Here is a 20,142-nt window from a genome sequence, read left to right on the forward strand (position 1 = left end):
AATAGACACGCACATTCTCCCATTTATAATATTAATATGGATTACATCATCAAAACCAAATTCTCTTAAATTAGATTTTTGAATCAAGATGTTTTATCTTTATACTGGCCGTAATTTCCGGTTTTTAGACGGACAATATTTTAAGAAGATAAAAGTAATTAACGCGTAAAATTCTCTCAGTGTGAAAATTCCAAAAGAGCCAATGAAGTGGTTCTTAGGGCGTTTACAAATTATCTGACCCGATATCGGATGTAGGAAAGATGTCAAAGGCAAATGTTAAAGATGGCGTCTTAAATACATACTTATAGGCCAAGGATTATTTATATAAGGATTTACAATCTTCATACGTTGTCTGTGTTCATACTAAGAATCGGACCTCGATTTTTTAGCGCCACCTATTAAATGCTAGAGTCTGGCTTTTTTTTTTTTTATACTACGTCGGTGGCAAACAAGTATACGGCCCGCCTGATGTAAAGCGGTCACCGTAACCTATGGACGCCTGCAACTCAAACAGTGTCACATGCGCGTTGCCACCCCATTAGAAACTTGTACATTCCCTTTTGCTGTGTTAAGTACACAGCAAAAAGGAGTGTACAAGTTCCAAGGAGGGTTCGGGTTGCCGACGACTCAAAGGACAATAAACGGAACAAGTTAGTTCCGTAAGTCCTCCCGTCATCAGCACACCGCACCCTCGTTGAGCTCTGGCAACCTTACTCACCGACAGGAACACAACACTATGAGTAGGGTCTAGTGCTATTTGGCTGCGGTCTTCTGTAAGGCGGAGGTACTACCCCAGTTGGGCTCTGCTCTAGATTCGAACGAGACGATATCCGCTGTGCTGTGCCCTACCACACAAAGCGGAATATCATTCGCTATGCCCTACCTCCTACTAAACTGGCTAATGAAAGTTGAGCCCGAAAAAACGTGGCAATTTCAAAAAAATTGGAGCTGGCAACACAATGATAACATGGTTTCTTTTTTATTATTTCTAATTTATTTACAGCACTTACTTTGCTAATTTTTATGGTGTTATTCATTATTATTTATAGATTTCGGTGTTAACTTTTACCGAAATTCGTTAAACTGACAGTCACACTGACAGATGACAATCGATGATATGACATCCAGAGTTGCTGTTTTAAAAAAATACTGGGTTCAACTTTCATTAGCCAGACTCTATCATAACTAAATTGATGATGCCATAAATTAAATGTAACAAGATCATACCATCCCATACATTAAAATGCGACCGCCTACGAACGCGCTTACACTCCACCACACATAGATGGCGCCACAATAAATTCCTTGTTGCCACCGATTATTTGTAGATTGGCATTAAGTGTCAATTCCGAGTCGTAAATCTATGTCAAAAGTGACACTTAACGCCATCTACAAGTATAACCGAAAGCTACAAGACATTTTTTTGTGGCGCCATCTATGTGTGGTGGAGTACGTAAGCGCGGTCTTAGGCGGTCGCATTTTAATGTATGGGATGGTATGATCTTGTTATATTTAATTTATGATGATGCCTACTTTTTTTTAAATGTGATATTAAAATAAAGATGTTCTTATAAAAAATAAGAACACGCAAAAATATTTGGGGATAATATGATTTTGCCACTTCCTGCGAAACAGCGCCATCTACTTTTAAGCCTAAAAACCCATACCTTTGTCAGTCCCGTATTATATCGTTCTTGCATAGGGTATCGGTCCTACATCCGATATCGTATCGGATAATGTGAAATCATACTTAGGCCGTTGCGCGTTGCAAAGATACTACACTAAAATTTCAGCAGTTTCATGAGCTCTGTCTACCCTTTTGGGTAATACAGGCGAGAGTTTATGTAGTTATGTGTATGTTGTTGTTGTTTGACGACCGGTCTGGCGCAGTCGGTAGTGACCCTGCCTGCTACACCGCGGTCCCGGGTTCGAATCCCGGTAAGGGCATTTGATGATAACAGATGTTTGTTCCTGAGTCATGGATGTTTTCTATGTATATCATTATTTGTATAATATATATATCGTTGTCTGAGTACCCACAACACAAGCCTTCTTGAGCTTACCGTGGAACTCAGTTAATCTGTGTAAGAATGTTCTATAATATTTATTTATTTACATTATTTTCTTGTACAATAAAGTGTACAATTTACTTCAATTTCGATGTCTGGAAAGTGCATTTTTCATAATAATTGGACACTTTGAAGGGATGTTGTTTTATTGCGCCAATGTCTTGTGATTTATTATTGTGTAATGTCGTTTTATTGGATTGCTATGAAACTTTAGTCATTTGTTACGTATGATCTAGGATTGTTTTATTTAAGTTAACCTCAAAAAGTTACGCTAAAAGCTATCTTACTTTAAAAAAAAACCGGCCAAGTGCGAGTCGGACTCGCCCACCGAGGGTTCCGTACAAACTTTCTTTCAAACTACATATAACTCTAATGACTTGACTAGAAGCTAGAAGACAAAAGTATAGGCACTAATGAGTATTATTGTGTATAGCGCCATCTCCCGGTCAATTTGCTAACTAATTTGCGCGACCTGGTTTTTCAGGGATAATTCTTTATAATGTTAACCGATTTAAACAGTTTTTACTTTATTGGACAGAAGATGGTTTACGTAACATCTCGTATTAATTTGAAGTACGATGTGCATCCGCAAGGGTGGGTAAATTGAAAGTAAAAATCTGAAAAGTTTTTTGTGAATAAAAAAAAAGTAAGTATTCAAAATACAAACACGATTATATTTTTCCTGTAATATTTAGCATAAAACCAATGTTTACTAAAACTTTCATAATTTTTCGTTGATAAACTTCGGAGATAAGGGGGGGAACGGTATTTTTTTTACATTTCCTTCAAAATTCATTTTTTTCCACAACAAAAAAAATATAAAAAATAGCTTATTTACGTTCAATTTGAGCTCTTTCCAACGATACCCCACTTGACCTAGTAACTTGAAATTTACAGTTTGCCCCCCTTTCATTTTGGCCATTTTCTACAATTAAAATTAATATATTTAAAAAAATTATACTTTCTATTTGTAGTGGTTTACAATGTTCACAACTATTCCAAATTTCAAGTTGATAGCATTAGTAGTTCTCGAGATATTTAGGAATGTGACAGATGGACAGACAGACGGACAGAGTCGCACCATAAGGGTTCCTTTTGTACCTTTTTGTTACGGAGCCCTAAAAAAGGTTAAATATTTTTAAACCTTTTATGTCTTTTTATTTGTATTTTAGGTATTTTTGAATTTCCACCGTGTGGTGCCGGGTTAAGAATTTCACCAACCCTTTTCTTCCCGTGGCTGTCGTAGAAGTCGACTGTGGGATATGGGTTAAATTTTGGCGTAAGTGAGACTGAGAGGTTGGCAACTTTTCAGCCCCTTAATTGCCAAGAGTGGCACTGAACCTTCAGTAGTTTCACATGAAACTACTAGTACTTCTTTTTTTATACCACGTCGGTGGCAAACAGGCATACGGCCCGCCTGATGGAAAGATAGTCACCGTAACCTACGGACACCTGCAACTCAAGGGGGTGCCACATGCGCGTTGCCGACCCATTAGAAACTTGTACACTCTTTTTTTGAAGAACCCATATTGACTGATTGCGGCGGTAAGCTCAAAAGGCTCGTGTTGTGGGACAACGATATAAATATACAATTTATACACTCTGTTTTTATTGAATTCCGTTAACTTTAAGGTATGGTTCTTTAAATAAAAATAAATAAATAAATAAATATTATAGGACATTCTTACACAGATTGACTGAGGCCCACGGTAAGCTCAAGAAGGCTTGTGTTGTGGGTACTCATACAACGATATATATAATATATAAAATTATAAATACTTATATACATAGAAAACATCCATGACTCGGGAACAAATATCTGTGCTCATCACACAAATAAATGCCCTTACCGGGATTCGAACCCGGGACCGCGGCGCAGCAGGCAGGGTCAAGCTGCTACCGACTGCGCCAGACCGGTCGTCGGTCTTTAGATCAAATGCAATTAATTTATCTAAGAAACTAGCGTCTTAACTCTTACGGTTATCGAGTTATTAAAAAAAAATATAATTGCTGAACACGTGTGACAGCCTTTACACTTCCCAATGTTATTTGTTTTGACATGTGCCGTCAGCAATCACTTGACACTAACTTGAATATTATTCTTAAGGGCCTCTCACACTAAAAATTCATTTATTGTGTATGAAAACGACGAAAAAATGTTTTTGTGTATTTAACTAAAACTGATATACAGGGTGGTTCCTGATAACGAACCTAACGACATGTCAAATTTAACGGAAAACAAAAAACACGGTGTATACATAGAAATCATCAATCTTGCCATATGTCACTCCTATTGTTAGTGTAGAATACAAAAAAAAATAACAAAGCCTCTTTTCTGAAGCTTTTAATAATTTGGCTCCAAATAAAATGAAAACCAAATATTCAAGAAAATACAACAGAATGCCAGCCGTCAATTTATTCAGCCATGATAATAAACACATTATGACAAGTTTAGTAATCCGCGGGGGAATTTATTATGGGGATGGTAATGACCTTAGACCTTGACCGCTATGCGTATGACCGTCAAGGTCAGACCACACCTATTATTTTAATAATAGGAGGTTAAGAATGACGAGTAGTTAATAAACTCGTCGTCAATACAAATTGCGAACATATTCTAGTCTAGCGCTACGAGTATTTTATTAGGTGCCTACTAGTTTTTGCCCTCGGCTTTGCTCGCGTTAGAAAGAGACAAAAAGTAGCCTATGTCACTCTCCATCCCTTCAACTATCTCCACTTAAAAAATCACGTCAATTCATCGCTCCGTTTTGCCGTGAAAAACGGACAAACAAACAGACACACACACTTTCCATTTATAATATTAGTACGGATTTATTTACGTCTATTATCATAAGTTTTATAATGCTTTGGAACGATAAGCAAATTGTATACAGGATGATTCATGAGTCGTAAGCAGGAGTGAACAGGGTACTGGGGAGGGTCACACTGAGCAACTTTCATAATGGGGCAACACTGAATTGTGATTTCTTTTTCTTAAGTATGACTTAATTGATAGGTACTTAATTGATAGCTAATTATCAATTACGTTCTAATTATGACTTAATTGATGATTAACTATCAATTAAAAAAAACATAATTCAGTGTTGCCCCATTATGAAAGTTGCTCAGTGTGACCCTCCCCAGTACCCTGTTCACTCCTGCTCACGACTCATGAATCACCCTGTATATGAAGAAAGTAGATTTTAAAATTAGTTACAACCTATATTACTTATGGTTCATTAAGTTTTTTCTTGTATGTATGTACATATTTACCTCTAGGTAGTTTTTTCACGTTAAAAATTTTCGTCGGTCACCCGTTGACCACGAACGCCCTCGAACGGGGTGTATTATAAATTTATTATACCCGAGATAATCTGTTTTCAAAGTTTTAAAGTCTATGAGATGTTTATAATTATTATACGACTACAAATTGTATAAAATAAAAGGCATTACGTCGTATCACACGCTAAAATTACTTTTTCAGTACAGATGGTGTTTTTTTCACGCACTAGTGCGAGAAGTGGTTCATTATAATGCGAGGTCGAAACTTCGGAGGCTCATCTGTACTGAAAAACGTCGTACGATACACGTGCGAAAAGGAACACTTCCTTTTGCACTTGTATCGTAATGTACTATTTCGATGCTTAGGTACCTATAACATTTCAAGCCGCGTAAGTTTTCACAGTATCCGATCCGATATCGGATGTAGGACCGATATTCCATACATTACGGGTGCCATCTTGGATTTTTTCATTTGAAATCCATCCGACATCCGATGTCGGATCGGGTAATGTGAAAACGTAGACGAACATATTTGTTGAGTTATTGTGTGTTGATAAAAAATACACCTAAAAATGTTTACATCAAATATTGACTAAAAGGAAATCCAATAGATTAACGCCTACATCCCGCGCCCGTTTCCGGTCTCACAATGGCGGCGCTTCCGGTCGATTTCGTACAGGATTCACGGTTTTATTTCCGGTGGGATTCGTTCTACAGTTGGTTAGTTTCAGAATTTAATCGTGAACTAGTGACACAAACAAGAACACACACTTTTAAGATTAATCACGAATACACGACAAATAGGTTCTTCGCTACACCTTATAAAAAATATAAAACAAAGTCACCCGCCGCTTCTGTGTGTGTTTGTGTGTTCGCGATAAACTCAAAAACTGAACGTATTTTCATGCCTATGAATAGTCTATGAATCCTATTTGTTAAGATTTTCTTTTAAATTGATTGAAGTATGGCGATATTCGTTTGTTATTCAAGTCGGTAAAATTGGCGCTGCGCAAGGTCTTTAATCAAATACGCTGCCCATACTTCTGTTATTGCAGGTGCATTTTACCGTCAGGCGACATGTATGCTCGACAGCTCGTTTAACTCCTATCTCTTTAAAAAAACTTAAAAATTAAAAAAAACTAAATATACTTACCTCACTATAGGCAGCCCTGATTTACTCTTATCCACATTATCGAAAAATCCGTACACTTCGCCCCCGTCCAAGAAATACGAGTTCGCTTTATTCTCCTCTAAAATAAATTCTCTCTCGAAAGAATCTAGATATTCTTCGTTGATAGATAAATTCAATGTTAAATTCTCTGTGTCGTGTGTTTCGAAGTCTTTTTTGACGAAAAAGTTATGTTGTGGGATAGAGTATGATATGTTGTGGTTTGATATGTTGACAGAGTATGGATTTCCGTTAAATATCCGAAGTTGTGCCAGGCCGGGAGTTGGCAGTTGAGGGTAGGTCGTCTGTAAAGGAAATAGGTTAGTGAGATGATGTTACTTTAGATTTTTGCAGTGGTTGGACTGTTGGACACTCCCGATCGGGCGATTTCGGCTCCGTTCGGCTTGCATGGCTATGAAGCAATTATCATCAATAATTATCATAGTTTAGGTATTGGCTTAAAATTATATTATGTTAGAGCTTACTTACAATTTTTGCATGGATATTACGAGATTTATTTATGTTTGCTTTCCTAAACTAAGCCTCATTCTAATTGAAGCAAGCACGAAATTCATATGTGGAATTTTTTGACGAAAATATGGTAAATGCTGTGATTGCTATTCTACTTATCATGTGGCACATAACGGGAAAAGTTCGTCATATTTTAACAAAAAACTAAAAAATAGTACTACTTACTACAATATAAACTTAGTCTCCATCCGAATCACAAAAAGATTTCTTAACATACTTTTAGGATAACTTTAATGTTGCTTATCAAATATTTGCTCCTTATCCGTAAAACTTCTACTGCACGGACAAAACTGCAGAAATACTTGCAATTCTTTAGCGAATTTGCAAGTTTTAAAAAGTTTCTATCTAAAACCGCTAGTCTAGGAACTTCAAAACTCCGTTCGGATTGTCTACAAATGTTCTTTTACTATTACAATGGAAGGAATTTTCAAGTTTTAGTAATATAACGCGAAATTTAAACTAAAATGAATACGAAAATTCTGTTTCTTGAGTAGGTATCTTAATAAGGTTTCTTGCAAAAACTTCCACCATAATTGAAGCTCATTTTACCCTCCGTGTAAGGTGATGTAAGGTACGGCACACCACGACACTGGCGATCAAATATATGAAAGAGGCGCGTTCCTAGCACACAGTCTAAGCTCGTGTAGGTGAACGCGTTCCATGCTTGTATGAGTGAGATATGACAGGTCTACTGTTCGCGTTTTTGACAGGTAACCGAGAGGGGGTGGGCGGCACTTTCAGCGAGAAGCGCTAGTGGCCATACTGTACGATAGTACTCTTTATTATACTGTAGTAAAGTATTAGTGCTAGACACCCAATATATCACACTCTTCTGTCACATTAATTGACAATTGACAATGACTTAATATTGAAAGTGGCATTTACTGGGTGACTTTCGAGGACGGGTGTAAAATATTTTGATACAATATTTTCTGCAATTTGTGCAACAGTTATGCTCTCCCATTTTTTTTTAATGTTAGGCTGGTTTTAGTGTCACTTTCGGTTAAGAAAAAAACATCGTGAGGAAACCAATTTTAGGTCTAATTCCCTCTAGGTTGTAAGGTCCGCCTAAGGACTATCTACGCCAAATCCTGAGATTATTTGTCAAAAAAATACCCCAAACTAACGGGAAAAGCGCTAGGAAGCAAGAAGAAACCAACCTTAATATATATTTCCATGACAGCTGACACTATGAAGGCAATACCAGCCAGGACTCCGCCCAGCGTCAGCTTATGTAGAGGATTTACTAGCATGTTTCGTCGTGTGAAAAACGGGTACACGTACTGAAATAAAAAATATTATTGTTTATAACTGTTTTCTTATATTATTATTATTAAGAGCCCGTATTGTCCCACTGTTGGGCAAAGGCCTCCCTCAAATTCCTCCACGCATCCCTATTCCCTGAAGTCTCCCACCAGTCCTCATCAAAGGCCTCATACTCGTCACGCCATCTTTGGCGAGGTCTACCGCGACGCCTTACAATTTGTGGTACCCAACGTGTGGCTATCTTGGCCCACAGGGCATCCGGCATCCGGCAGACGTGTCCCGCCCAGTCCCATTTAAGCTTGGTGGCAGTTGCAGCTACGTTGCCGTTATTCCCGTTCTGGAGTGCAGTATTGTATTTCTAATGCGATCGGTTAATTTCACGCTCAAAATACTACGCTCCATGGCCCGCTGACAATCCTTGAGTTTGGATTTTTGAGCTTTTGTCAAAGACCAAGTCTGTGCTCCGTAGGAAAGGATGGGGAGAATGCACATGAACTGTTTCCTTGGAAATTGAAAACAGCTGCTAGTCAGATTGAGCGTGAACTTAAGTCAGACCATGGTCCGACATATCAAAATCGTTGCCAGCTTAGGTTGAGTACCCAAACATACAAAAATTTAGAGTTAAACAGAAATTTGCAAAAACAGCTTGTCTTTTGTAGCAGCGGTTTCAGAAAAATAGTAAGTTTTTATCCCAAAAGTGAAAAGGAATCTTTAGGTTTACCTATATCTTCCTTTTCTCCTTTTTTAGGGTTCCGTAGTCAACTAGGAACCCTTATAGTTTCGCCATGTCTGTCTGTCCGTCCGTCCGTCCGTCCGTCCGTCCGTCCGTCCGTCCGTCCGTCCGTCCGTCCGTCCGCGGATAATCTCAGTAACCGTAAGCACTAGAAAGCTGAAATTTGGTACCAATATGTATATCAATCACGCCAACAAAGTGCAAAAATAAAAAATGGGAAAAAATGTTTTATTAGGGTACCCACCCTACATGCAAAGTGGGGGCTGATATTTTTTTTATTCCAACCCCAACGTGTGATATATTGTTGGATAGGTATTTAAAAATGAATAAGGGTTTACTAAAATCATTTTTTGATAATATTAATAGTTTCGGAAATAATCGCTCTTAAAGGAAAAAAAAGTGCGTCCCCCCCCCCCCTCTAACTTTTGAACCATATGTTTAAAAAATATGAAAAAAATCACCGAAGTAGAACTTTGTAAAGACTTTCTAGGAAAATTGTTTTGAACTTGATAGGTTCAGTAGTTTTTGAGAAAAATACGAAAAACTACGGAACCCTACACTGAGCGTGGCCCGACACGCTCTTGGCCGGTTTTTTAAATGATGATTATAAATTGGCCAGTGATTGACCTTAGTCGCACCTCGCACCTGATGGAAAGTGACGACAAGGCCGAAGTTGCAGCTCACTGGTTCAGTAATAGCCTATTCACTCTTGACTTGAATACGCCCAGATTGTATTCAACCGGGAATACAGATGAGGGGCGCATGTTCCATTCCTTAGCAGTTCGCATTAGGAAAGAAGAGGCAAACTTCTTCGTGCGAATGAAAGGTAGGTCGACAACGTAAGGGATTTCAGTAAGTACCTATTAAGTACTTTAAAATAATCAAAAGCTTGAAGTAACAGCTTACCTTCTGCAGCAGCGGTATCAGTATGATGATGGATATGGGGTTAATGACCTGAAGCTGGTCGGGCTTGATGGTCACGAAGCCCAAGTTCCCGGAGACCTTCGTCGCTTGTAACGTCCAGCGGGAACCCTGCACCCAAAGAACATTAGTGCTTAGAAATTAAGGCGTTGCCGCTGTCAGCAACATCTTAATGTGCACCCAAAAACAACCTGGTCGAAAACGAAACGTTGAAAAAAGTCCAGGTAGAAATGTTATTTTATCGCGTTCGGCCAGGGTGTGACTTTAACGCGCGACAAAACGCGAGAATTTAAAGTTTTATAGTGCACCCAAAAATCCTGTATTTAACAGTTGGCTGGATATAACGCCAGATACAATAGAAAGAACAACAGGATTACGTCTATAGGCGCTTAGTAAAAAGTGTAAGTATAGAATAAGGAATATAGAACAGCAGAAGGGCATTGTCTTAGTATCCCCCCGAGTTTTTTATTGTAATATACTGTGGTCCATCCAATAGAAAGTTTATATGCACTAACAAAGCCCAGAAGACCGGAATGATAGTGAAGAGCATGAGAATAGAGAGCATCTCCTTCATATCCTCTATGGAGTGGTTCGTAGTACTGATGTCCATCCAATGGGAATTATTCAAAGACAAGCACTCACCATCTGATATCCAGCAAAGCCCAGAAGACAGGAATGACAGTGAATACCTTAAGGTTAGAGACTGATTTCCTGATATTTAAGACGCTGATGGCAGTAATATTTTCCATTCAATGGGAATTATTCACAATCAAACACTTACCATCTGATCCAACAAAGCCCAGAAGACCGGAATGACTGTGAAGAGCATGAGAATAGAGAACGTTTTCTTGATGTCCCTGATGAAGCGCTGGTCATACTGGTGCTGTGTGCTGTCCAGCCAATGCGAGTTCTTGTCTTTCTTCCGACGCAGGATTAGGTTTTTGAGTCCCAACTGTGAAGAAGATTTTTATTTAAGTATATGGTGGTTTGAAGAATGCGCGAGCACTGGTGGCCTAGCGATAAGAGCGTGCGACTTTCGATCCGGAAGTCGCGGGTTCTAACCCCGGCCCGGCTCGTTAATAAAATTTTCGGAACTTATGTGCGAAGTGTCATTTGATATTAGCCACTCGCTTTTCAGTGAAGGAAAACATCGTGAGGAAACCGGATTAATTCCAATAAGGCTTAGTTACCCTTCGGGTTGGAAGGTCAGATGGCAGTCGCTTTCGTAAGACTAGTGCCAAATCTTAGGATTAGTTGTCAAAGCGGACCCCAGGATCCCATGAGCCGTGGCAAATGCCGGGATAACGCAAGAAGGATGATGATGGTTTTGAAGACTTGTACTCGTATGTTGTGGTCTATATGTTCGTTTTAGGAATTTGGTTAAGTGATACCTATATGTATATTTGATATGTTCTCCGTGAGATACGTCGTATAGGATAGCATCTGAGGTATTTAAAGTTTTTATGGTTATCCTATGTATGTCATCTCTGCAATAAATAAATAAATGAAAGCGTATTAAAAAATCTGTCCCCGTGGACATATTCCATTCACAGATGGCCGAAATTTTTAGGCATGCTTGCCAGACCAGCCGTCGTCATAATGCCTGACCAGGGGAGTAAGGCATAAAAATGGGTAGGTATCTTTAAGAATTCTATATAAGAGATGTCTAGACAAGTCTAATCCCCAAAAACGCATTTATAACAGTGTATTTTTGGGTTTTAACCTTTAACGTACTGCGGATAAAACACATTACATTGTTACCAACTTAACAGAAATAAAACATATGAACCATCAGACATGTTTTTTCAAGCTGTCAAAATCCAGGGAACAGAAAGTATTTCACGAATTATTCTATGAAACTATTATATAATCGAATAGAATAGAAGAATAGAAAAAAACTTTATTCAGGACGCTTAAACAATATAAATTACAAAAACATGTCACAAAAATTGAATTAAAACGTCACTGAAAAGGTTTGATGTCAAAGGTACCTTTTGGATACTTTGACGCTGGTTTTCCGTGGCAACCAACGAACTCAAATAAGCATGGAAGTCGCCTTTTAATTAGAACATTACCGTTCAAATTCTCGGCACCGTTCAGCACACATACACAATTACGTCTACATTGTAGCTGAAATGCATATAATGTCACTAACTACCAATCAGCGATTTTATTCGGCTAATAACCTTCTTGCTATACGTACTGGCAGCTAAGAATTCGCGGTTCATATTTGACTAAAATTTGACATGAAAAGGGATGGGTTTATGTCATACGTTAAAGAACCAAGCAAATAATAATTTTAATTTTATGCATGTTAAAAATAACTACATAATTAATTTGTTGTTATGAAATAACAACCTAAACGTAACGAGATTTGCCCCGCTGTACCTTACATAATTTTATCAACGTAATGAAAAAGTACATTTTAATAACGGGCATCGCAAATGAAATGTGTACCGAGGGGAAATGCGTCGAGCATCCATCGTGGCTTTTACGGCAAGTTTTATGCCGCTATAAAGTGTATTACGAATAAGAGTTACTGCTTCAAAAAGCATGAAAAACTTAAGTGGTTTTGAGTATATAATTTAGTTAGATTCGTTTTTATTAAAAACTTTTTATACAGTTCGTTTTTTATGTCCGTTAATTTTGACACGTCGTTAGGCTCATTACTCATTAACAAAAGACACCTAGTTACTAGTTAAATTGAAAAAAAAAACTGGCCGGGGGGAAACGGGAGAATACGGAGTCATGGAGAAGGGCATAGAGTATATTGGATAGTATGGTATAGAGTTATCAGTCAAGATTTTCGAATGCAGCGCCATCTATTATTAAGTTACGACAACTTTTCATGTGACTTTCCATGCCTAAAGGTTTCTTCTAGCAGATAAAAGATGTAGACCCTTTAAACATGGAAGGCCACATATACATGGTGGGATCTTTAATTATGTTTGATGTAATCATTCATCAACCATTCACGTAAATAACTATTTCTACACGGACTTATTTGCCAAAAAAGATAACAATAATAAAATTTACAATTTCATTACATGTAATCAACCATAGAATGTCGTTCGCTAGTTTGCAGGTAGTACAGCGACATCTAGCGAAAAATTTGGACATCAAAAGATACTGATGCATTTTACGACAAGTCATTACCCAGTTTGCGGGGGTAACAGTGACATCTAGTGAACAACTTGCACTACGGCATATAATTGTTTTTCACGCCCTCATTGAGTTTCCTAAACATATCCTAACTACATCGGATTTACTATTTCCTTTGACTGAAAACACCCTGGAGAAGGAAGAGACCACTGCGCAGCAGTAGGACACTCAAATAGGCTAAGAAAAAAACTAAGCTAGTCAAATAGCCCGCCCCGCATGAATCGGGACCGCGATGGACAACCTCTATTATGTAAATCTACTAATTATTCAAATACTATCAATTTAAGTTTCACTGAAGCCCTTCTAATAGCCTAACTTTACCAAGTTCAAGTTTGTCTAATGTAAGCAAACGGTTGTTTACCACTAACTAGTAGATCAATATAGTTAGCTCGGTACGCGTTCTGAATGAGAAAACAGATTCTACTGTCTACTACTATTATATTCGAAGTTTTATAAGGTGCGGCGGGGCAAATCTCGACTGGGGGAAATTGTAACTAATCCATTTTTTCCATTATTACACTATGATGTTGAGTTATACTCATACATGTATCCACTGAACACGCCTACCATTATATAACCGGTGGACACTCTATTTATAATGCAAACATTGTAAAACATCGAAAAGATGGACCAGTTGTATTTGCCCCCCAGTCGAGATTTGCCCCGCTGTACCTTAGTTACTGCTAAAATGGAAAGGAGCCCCCTTTCAATTTGGGAATTTGAGTTAAATATAATAGTGTTATTAACTAGATTAATCGAAAAAAATGTCCATTAAGAACAACTCAGTTAAAAGATATTGCGAAAAAATCTTTAAAATCGAGGTCCCGCTCTCGACTGTTTCCTCCTTCAAAACTTATTTAAACGGAACGAAATTTGAGAATCTGAATAAGTATCGTATCGTCTATCGTCTTAATATTGTAAGAGTAATTATTTATTAATGCCTTATATTTTGATTTATCTTACTGTTATTTATGATGAAAGTATTAAAGAATATCAATTGACTCATACTAGTCACTGGTTTCCGCCATGTTGCATTGTTATAAAAATGGCGGACATACAGTGACGGTGCCCAGTTCGAGTACAGACGAGTTGTAGTAAAGAAGTCTTGAATTATTTATTGTAAATTGGTTGTTAATATGTTTGTTATAAGCGAATAAAGTAAAGTGATGGTACAAGTAATAGTTTTCATCATCAACCCGGTAATGTCCCCAACAGGTCAGAAATGGGACGAAACAAGAATCGGTAAAGATTTTTGCCACGCCACACGAACGTAAGGTTTTCTTTCCTTTGTTTTTTTTTTTGTGGAAGTACCATTATCTTACTTTACGAAACGTGCACTGAAATTGTTATGGTAAGTGAGACATTTATTTTTCTTTCTTTGGCGTTGAAGAACTGGTTTGATAATCTACCGTCATGACTATATTGCAAAATCTGATGGAATAAAATAATTGTGGTAAATTATATCAATAGATCAATAATACGCATAAAACAAAAGTATAATTATTGATAAAACGTGCAGTAGTCAATCACTTCTCATTATTTCTTAACATTATTGTTTTAAAAAAAAAGAAGGTGTCATCATTACATTTACTTACCCTCAGTACTGTGTATGATTAAAAGTTATAACGATTTCTTATTTTTATGAATCCAAAATGGAACACAACTTGTTCAGAAAATTGCATATTATTTTACACATTAAGCGCTACGATATGCTGCACCGGTCAATTTGTGACAGTATGTCTTTAAGAAATCGTGGAGTTATGAGTAAACTGGCACTTTGTCAATAGGAATAAACTCTTGATTAAACGATTTTTCCTTTGTATTAGCAATGCCTCGAGTTGTTAAAAACGGCTAACAAAATTTTGCTTCAAATTCACATCTCGGTTTTTGAAAAGTGGTGACATTTATTATACCAGTAAGAAAATAATCATGGGTCAAATACTTGTTACTTAATTATGATACATATTCGAACTTATCAGATTATACAGATCTGGAATAAAATTTAAAATAAATATTTAATTATATAAGCTGTGTAAAAATATGTAATCATAAAATATTCTAATATTGCAATTTCTTGAGTCACGGGACACAATATTGGTAAAAAAAATATGTATACATATGACATGTTGATTTTAGTTCAAATTGAAAATTATAATACAGGGTTACTTGATATTTGATGCGTTAAGTACGATATTGATCATAGTATTTTTAATGTATACAAAAGTCATTTCCTTCTGACACGTGGCATAATGCCGGACCGTGCCCAAATCCTGGACTAAGTTTTTAAATACTTTGTGTGAATCGAATCCATTCCATTAATCGTTAAATCGAAGTTGTGTCACTGTCATTCAATTCTGTCACTGAATTTAAAATTTAATGAAATTAACTTTATTGTATTAAAATGCCGGATTGTATATCCATCTGTTTTAATAATGTGACTTCTTATTGTAAAAAGGAAGTCTTAAGCTTAACCGTAACTAGAAAATTAAAGTTTTGCTATGTTTAATCTGATTGGCAAGAACATGATTGAATGTTACCATATAACGTTTATTTCCAATCAAACTAAGTTCTAAATCTTCATCTGTGAAGCATATGTTGTACGTCAAGTCGTTTTAAAAAACATGTTTATCGTTATAGCAGTGGTATCGTTACAGCAGTTGTCAATCTATAACAACAATCTAATAATATGATCGTTATCATTTTTTTTTTAAAGTTTGGTCACCTCTGGTTGTTCGTGAAATAATTTTCGGATATACGAGTAGTAACTTGTTATAAAACAAAAATGTTTTTCCTTATATGATCAATCATCATTAGTATAAATCTCAAATATTTTAACTGTGTTATAGATTTTACAAAGTTTAATTCCATGAAAATTGAAGTGCTTGGTCTCCTCTTGCTTGTTGACGGCAGGCAAAAGGTTACATTTATTATTACTATTCTACAATGGCCAGTGATGGCGCAAGTATCTGATCAATGTATATCAAATCATTCTTCGTATATTACCATGATGATCATGGGTATGTATTCGATGGGAAATCGACAACTAATGTATAATGCTGTGAATTTAATCAATGATATCATTGTTTGTTTCTGAAATAACACTAATTCAATATTAATTGCAATGATGATTTATATATTGCAATGGTGATAATTCAGGCAAATGAGATGACATCACTTCACAATTGTAGTCAGATGTCGAGTCAGATGTCGAGTCAGATGTAGAGTCAGATGTAGAGTTAGATGTAGAGTCAGATGTAGAGTCAGATGTAGAGTCAGATGTAGAGTCAGATGTAGAGTCAGATGTAGAGTCAGATGTAGAGTCAGATGTAGAGTCAGATGTAGAGTCAGATGTAGAGTCAGATGTAGAGTCAGATGTAGAGTCAGATGTAGAGTCAGATGTAGAGTCAGATGTAGAGTCAGATGTAGAGTCAGATGTAGAGTCAGATGTAGAGTCAGATGTAGAGAGATCAGTCATTATCAAGAGTTATATTAATAGGTGTATTAATCATGTCGGTCAATATGTAGAGTTGGTCAAAATCATGTAAAAGAACGGTCAATATGTAGAGTTGGTAATACTCATGTAACAGAACGGTCAATATGTCGAGTTGGTCATAATCATGTAACAGAACGGTCAATATGTCGAGTTGGTCATAATCATGTAAAAGAACGGTCAATATGTAAGTTGGTCATAATCATGTAAAAGAACGGTTAATATGTAGAGTTGGTCATGATCATGTAATAAGTAATAACGCGTGAATAATAAAATTCGTCCGTAGTTACAGTACACTTTTTGTACGTTTGACTATTTTGATCACAGTACAAGGTATAATATGTAGATTTGGTCATAACTCATAATCATGTAATAAGTAGTAACGCGTGAATAATAAAATATTTTGATCGTAGTACAAGGTATACAATTAAGGCTACTATGGTACTTATTGGTAGATATCAACAAGGAGGATACCTATGGCACAATGTAACATGTATCTTATGGAATCAATGTTTGATGTACGTGGACGGACGTGTTAGTGTAAAGCACGTGGATGAACGTGCGAGTCTTTTAAGCGCGTGGATGGACGTGCGAGTATTTTAAGCGCGTGGATGAACGTGCGACTTTTGAAGCGTGTAGATGTACGTGCGAAGCTTTTAATTTTAATACACGTTGGTGAACGTGCTAACGTTTAATTTTAATCTTAATAAATAATACATTAAACAATAATATAAGTAGTAGAATTCATACTGATATAAGCAATCGATTCAAAATAATCAACCAAAAATAATATTCTAATATTTCATTACACGCCTTACGTTAACAATCGGGATATGTAGTTGGGAAAGCTTAAATAAAATGTTAGTCAATTACAGATAATTTGAGGCGCAATGCCATGTTCATGAGTGCTTTTATTATTTGAGTTAAAAAATTTACTATGTTCATAAATACCTACAAAAGCATCTTAAAAAAAAAATTGTTTTATCAATGACATTATGAGAGTATATGCGTTATGTGATTTTAGTAACACGGAAAACCAACCTATTGTTAGACGGACACGTAATCTCGCTTGCCCGTATTATATAAAAATGATTACCTTAATGATATGATAGATCATTTTGTCGACTTCCAATGAAAAAAAGATCTTCGTAAATTCGATATTATTCAAGGCGATATCATGTAATATTTAATTAAAAAAATAAAGGGTAACTATATATAATATTAATTGAACACAAGTACATCGCTATAATGCATGCATAAATTCTGGTCTCATGGCTTATAATATATATGCAGTTCTTGGTTTTTCTTCAGAAAGCTTAAATCGCTCAAACTACATTGCGATGATGTTTCATAAAGCGGTTATTAATTAGTTTTATTCACATTATACCGCGAATATCGCTGCATTAGATAAGTTTTGATTTATTTATTTCATTAATATAAAAGTACACTTCAATCTTTAATAATTTATATTATGATCGACAATGTCAAACATTACAATTATGGCGACTTTTTGATTGGTTAAGTAGTACAGTAATTACATTTTTCTCTTTTGGCTACCCGTATCTAGTTCTTTATGTGTAATATAACCTTGGGTGCTCATTCTCAAAAATAAAGTAACAAAGAACATTATGTTTTAAATTATTATGCTCGAATCAGAAGTAACAATAAATTTGAATAACACACGCAACTTATACTTATTACTTAGCATAATTTGTTGGTGATATATTTGGTACATACTAAAAGTCAAGTACATATACCTCGTATCGGTTATGAAGAGACCTATCCAAGTATCTGTTATGACTCTTTGCAAGACAAATATTCTGCGATATACTTACATTCGTTAAGAATAATATAAAAGGTTCAATGTATAAACCCATTTCATAGATATCAGGAATAAAACTAAAATGTAGAAACCCAACATAATATTCATTGTCTAAATTCGCAATAGCCTTTCATGGAAAATAAAGTTATATTCATATTCATATTTATTTATATTGCACATATACATTACACGTCAGAAACATAAACATTCATTATAACTAAGTAATTCTTATTACTCTAAGAATTAAATTATAAAATTTATAAATGTGTTCTATATAATTTAAATACATTATCGCGCTAAATATTACATTTCAAGGAATTCATTGATGTCATAGAAGGCATTATCAATAAGCCATTTTTTTAATATACTTGATGTATATGTGGATAGACCTCTTGATAATTATATGAAAACCCCACAGCTTGTAAGCAGTACGAATAATGATTATTCATATACCTTATCTATGTCATTGCAGCCACATTGCTTGTGTATATAATATCTAATGGCTGTCGCTATAATAAATAGCAATTCGAATAGCAATAGAAACATGTGACAATCATATTAACTTGTTGACAAAAATGAATCTCAAAAGTTCTTTGACAAAACCTTATTTTTACTATAATCAGAAATACAGATCAATTTAATTCCACTTATATGGGCCTATAACCTAAATAAAATAACTTGGAATTAACTTACATTAATTATATCCCCAATATATAAAGAAGTTTTCTATTTCGACATACTATTGCATCAATCTTAACTAGAACCTAAAAAAAGTAATAATGATAACAGAATAAAAAAAATAAAGACTTACACCGTGCACCATAGTCGTGTATTTGCGATGGTGCTTAAATAGTTGTTTAATATAATATGTATAATACGTTACAAATGGTAAATAAATAATTAGGCACGATATTTCATTAATGACGGGTTATTTGAGTATTTAAAGATTCTGCAGATGTGCATACTGCATAAATCAGAAAAATCTTAAATATAATTACTCAGTATAGCGATATATTAATAAGTGACGACAATAATTTATTTAATCATAACGACTATCAATACATTGTGACTTATTAAATTGATTACCGAACCATAATAATTTTACCATAATTTCGAAGACAGTCGAAATTTTATGTTTCTAAAGAAAGTGTTGCAAGTTTCAGATCAAGGACCCAGGAGCGTCCAGGTGAAAGGGCCAGGGTCTGGTATTCATTTACCACCCAGGAGTGCCCAGGTGAGAGGGTCGGGGTGTAGATTCACTTCCGACCCAGGAGTGCCCAGGAGAGAGGGTCAGGGTATATTCATATTCATATTCTTTATTCAGTATTGATTATACATTGTCAGGCTTTACATTCACATATTTATATACAATTTACAAAAATATTTATCTAGTTTAAGTATAATTTAATTTATTGTACATTTTCTCATTGGAATTAAAGATTATAATTATTATTTACAAAAAGTGACATATAATTCTATTTTATTCGTATTATATTATGATAATTTATGATATTGATTGCATAGTAGGTATATAAAGATACCTCTGTTTCGATCGTCGACTGAGTCCTTAAATGCTGGCATGGTATGCGAGCTTGCGTCTGGCGGCGCAATATCCGGCGTCCGTGATGAGCAGCTGCGGCAGCAGGCTGACAGAGCTTGGGTGGCCCATGATGCTATTGCCCCCGTAGCGGCACGGGA

At 35.9% G+C, this 20,142-nt stretch overlaps 1 protein-coding gene across 1 annotated transcript in view; it reads right to left on the reverse strand.

The window, feature by feature from the left end:
* LOC125231597 (peptide transporter family 1-like) overlaps positions 1 to 20,142 on the reverse strand; it is a 69,222-nt gene that overhangs the window by 7,451 nt on the left and 41,629 nt on the right. Inside the window, exons 8-11 of the mRNA XM_048137056.1 lie at positions 10,752 to 10,922; positions 9,956 to 10,081; positions 8,211 to 8,333; positions 6,505 to 6,824 (exon numbers count right to left, since the gene is read on the reverse strand). Coding sequence (XP_047993013.1) covers positions 6,505 to 6,824; positions 8,211 to 8,333; positions 9,956 to 10,081; positions 10,752 to 10,922 — 740 coding nt within the window. The remainder of the gene's footprint in view (positions 1 to 6,504; positions 6,825 to 8,210; positions 8,334 to 9,955; positions 10,082 to 10,751; positions 10,923 to 20,142) is intronic.

Source organism: Leguminivora glycinivorella, chromosome 12 (assembly GCF_023078275.1).
Source record: "Leguminivora glycinivorella isolate SPB_JAAS2020 chromosome 12, LegGlyc_1.1, whole genome shotgun sequence".
In the NCBI taxonomy this organism is placed as follows: Eukaryota; Metazoa; Arthropoda; class Insecta; order Lepidoptera; family Tortricidae; genus Leguminivora; species Leguminivora glycinivorella.